The sequence below is a fragment of the Papaver somniferum genome, unplaced genomic scaffold, assembly GCF_003573695.1.
Source record: "Papaver somniferum cultivar HN1 unplaced genomic scaffold, ASM357369v1 unplaced-scaffold_10, whole genome shotgun sequence".
NCBI lineage: Eukaryota > Viridiplantae > Streptophyta > Magnoliopsida > Ranunculales > Papaveraceae > Papaver > Papaver somniferum.
Window position 1 is genome coordinate 20,503,321 of NW_020618825.1, and position 2,372 is coordinate 20,505,692.

At 37.2% G+C, this 2,372-nt stretch overlaps 1 protein-coding gene across 1 annotated transcript; it reads right to left on the reverse strand.

Annotated features, from left to right (window-relative positions):
- Window positions 1-472: 472 nt before the first annotated feature.
- On the reverse strand, window positions 473-1,036 carry LOC113326528 (zinc finger protein 7-like). Its single transcript, XM_026574240.1, has one exon. The coding sequence runs from the start codon at window positions 1,034-1,036 to the stop codon at window positions 473-475; it is 564 nt and encodes a 187-aa protein (XP_026430025.1).
- Window positions 1,037-2,372: the final 1,336 nt, after the last annotated feature.

The following is a 2,372-nucleotide window of genomic DNA, read 5'->3' on the forward strand; positions in this document are numbered from 1 at the left end:
TTTCCTTCCACAATTTTCCTAACAAGTGACGGATAATCTCCTCCTCCCCATTACAGCAAGCAAGAAGTTAATTGAATGAAGAGAAAATACTTTTCTGCTGGAGATTTCACTTGTTGGAAGAGAATTGTACTACCATAAAAACATTGGCAACAGCCGAGGATGACAGAAAATAAACTAAACAAGTGAAGTGCAGCAGCATCACAGTGAAACTAAAAGAAATTCCGACAAGAAATGAATCGAGGGACAACAGTCGCTTATGTATTACCAACAAGTGCATGCCTCTGATGTATCTTAGTGTATATATAAACGCTGACACATTTAATATTTAACTTCAATCAACACAACGCAGAGGTATCTTTCAAAAAAAAAAAAAAAACACACAGGTTTGACGCTTCGAAACTACAAGGGCCAACCACCATATCCAACTGAAACAGGTGACATTTTGACTATGTTGCATTTGTGGCTCAGGGTATCAAAGACTGAGATTCAGATTAAGTGAATGATCATTGGTTGATGCCGATTGACCATTTGAGAACACTGGCTGGTTGGGCTGATGATGATAATCAACATGAAAATTTCCAGGCCATATCATATTACTTGAGGCTTCCACATCTACAAAATGGCCAACGGTGCTTCCTTTTAATGTGTTAGGGTTTTGCACGACCATTGACTGACTACTTACATCAAATGTTGATGGAGTAGCATGAATATAGGGGTAGGGTAAACTCGTAGTACTCATTAACTCATGGGAACGGTACCTTCTAGCTAGTCCTCTTTCTCTCTTGTGAGCATTTTGATGACCACCCAAAGCTTGTGAGCTATAGAACTTCCTCATGCAGTAGTTGCATGTATAGATCTTGTGGAATGTGTGTTTTGTTTGCTCATACTCATCCTTCGAATCGTCCCTGCTGCTAGATGTTCTACCAAGGCTAAGTTCTAACGATTCTCTCTTGTTGTTGTTGATCGAACCATTATTTCCTTGGTTGTTCTCTTGAATTTCTTTTCTTGGATATCTGTCTTGTTGTTGAGAGATCATTTTGAGACCTTTGTATATTCTCTATAAATTCAGATAAGATGAGAATTTAGGTGAGGAAGAAACTCGAGTGAAGGGATAGTGGATTGGGTTCCCTATGCTTTAGAAAAGAAAAGAGTAGATCGAAGGGAATAAATAACAAGGGAGAAATGGTGGTAGGGTTGAATGGCTCTGGATCCTATGTGCCCGAAAAGATCACCTGTCTGCTGCCCCGGCCTATCAGATAACCCCGGATGCCTTCTAATAGGGAAACTCGTATGAAGCATGTATTTGATATTAATGAATTATGTTTCCAAAAATACCAACACCAATTAAGAAAACAAATTTTTTCTCCAAAAATACATTTTTTTTATATTTTTAGAAGAGAAATTATTCTTATGACCCTTGAAATTATGGGTCCTACTCTTTTGGCCCCAGAGTTATTTAATAAAATTTGCAAATTATTTTAGTGGCCCTAGAATATTATAGGAAGTAGGATTACCAAAATAATCGGTGTGCATATTGCATGCACATAAAAATCCTAGCTGAATTGGGGGCCCTGAAATAGTAATTGGGGACCTCTAACTACAGGACAAAAATGCTCATGAAATAGTAATTGGGAGTTATCCCTTATCCCACTTTTTTAGAAATGGCTAAACTACCCCTGGATTATTAGTGTTAATTGAGTGTTGATTAGTTGTTAATTAATTTGGGTAGATTAAAATCAGATTTAGGGATAAAAATTTGATAAAAGAAAAATTGTGTTTTTGTGTTGTGGAGAAGAAGAAGTTGAGTTTTGGGGGAAAACTTAGGGTTATTTGAAATGAGTGATTCTAGTGGAGGAAATGATGTTGGTGAAGCTTCAAACAACAACAATGATTTCGTTGATTGCAAGATTGTCTCAACTAATCATATGGATTGGATGTTTGATGAGGAGATGTTGATAGAGGAAGCTATGAAAAATGGTGCAAATGAAGATCTCATTGCTCAAAATGAAGGAACCAACACTCAGAATGAGGAACCCCAAGATCTAAACAATCAGGTAAACTTCCTATACTCTTCAAATCGCATGAATGGTGCTCCAAGTGGTCGATTCATAGTCACTATGCAACAGCTCAGTGTGAGGGTCGTTAGGTCGTGGGTATAATTAACTAACGACCCTGTAGAGTCGTCAATGAATTGACACCAAAATAAACGACTCCATTGTTCAGTTATGAAAAATCGTCAATGAGGTTCCTAAAAGATGACGACTCCATCTTTTAGGTCATATAAAGTCGTTAATTCTATATATTTAGAACCAAACGACTAAAAAAAATTTTACTCTCTGTAGCTATCACTCTAAGGGTCGTCAGTTAAGCAT

What these genes read in the sequence shown, in the direction of transcription:
- LOC113326528 (XM_026574240.1), bottom strand. Translation starts at nt 1,036, where the DNA reads ATGATCTCTCAACAACAAGACAGATATCCAAGAAAAGAAATTCAAGAG.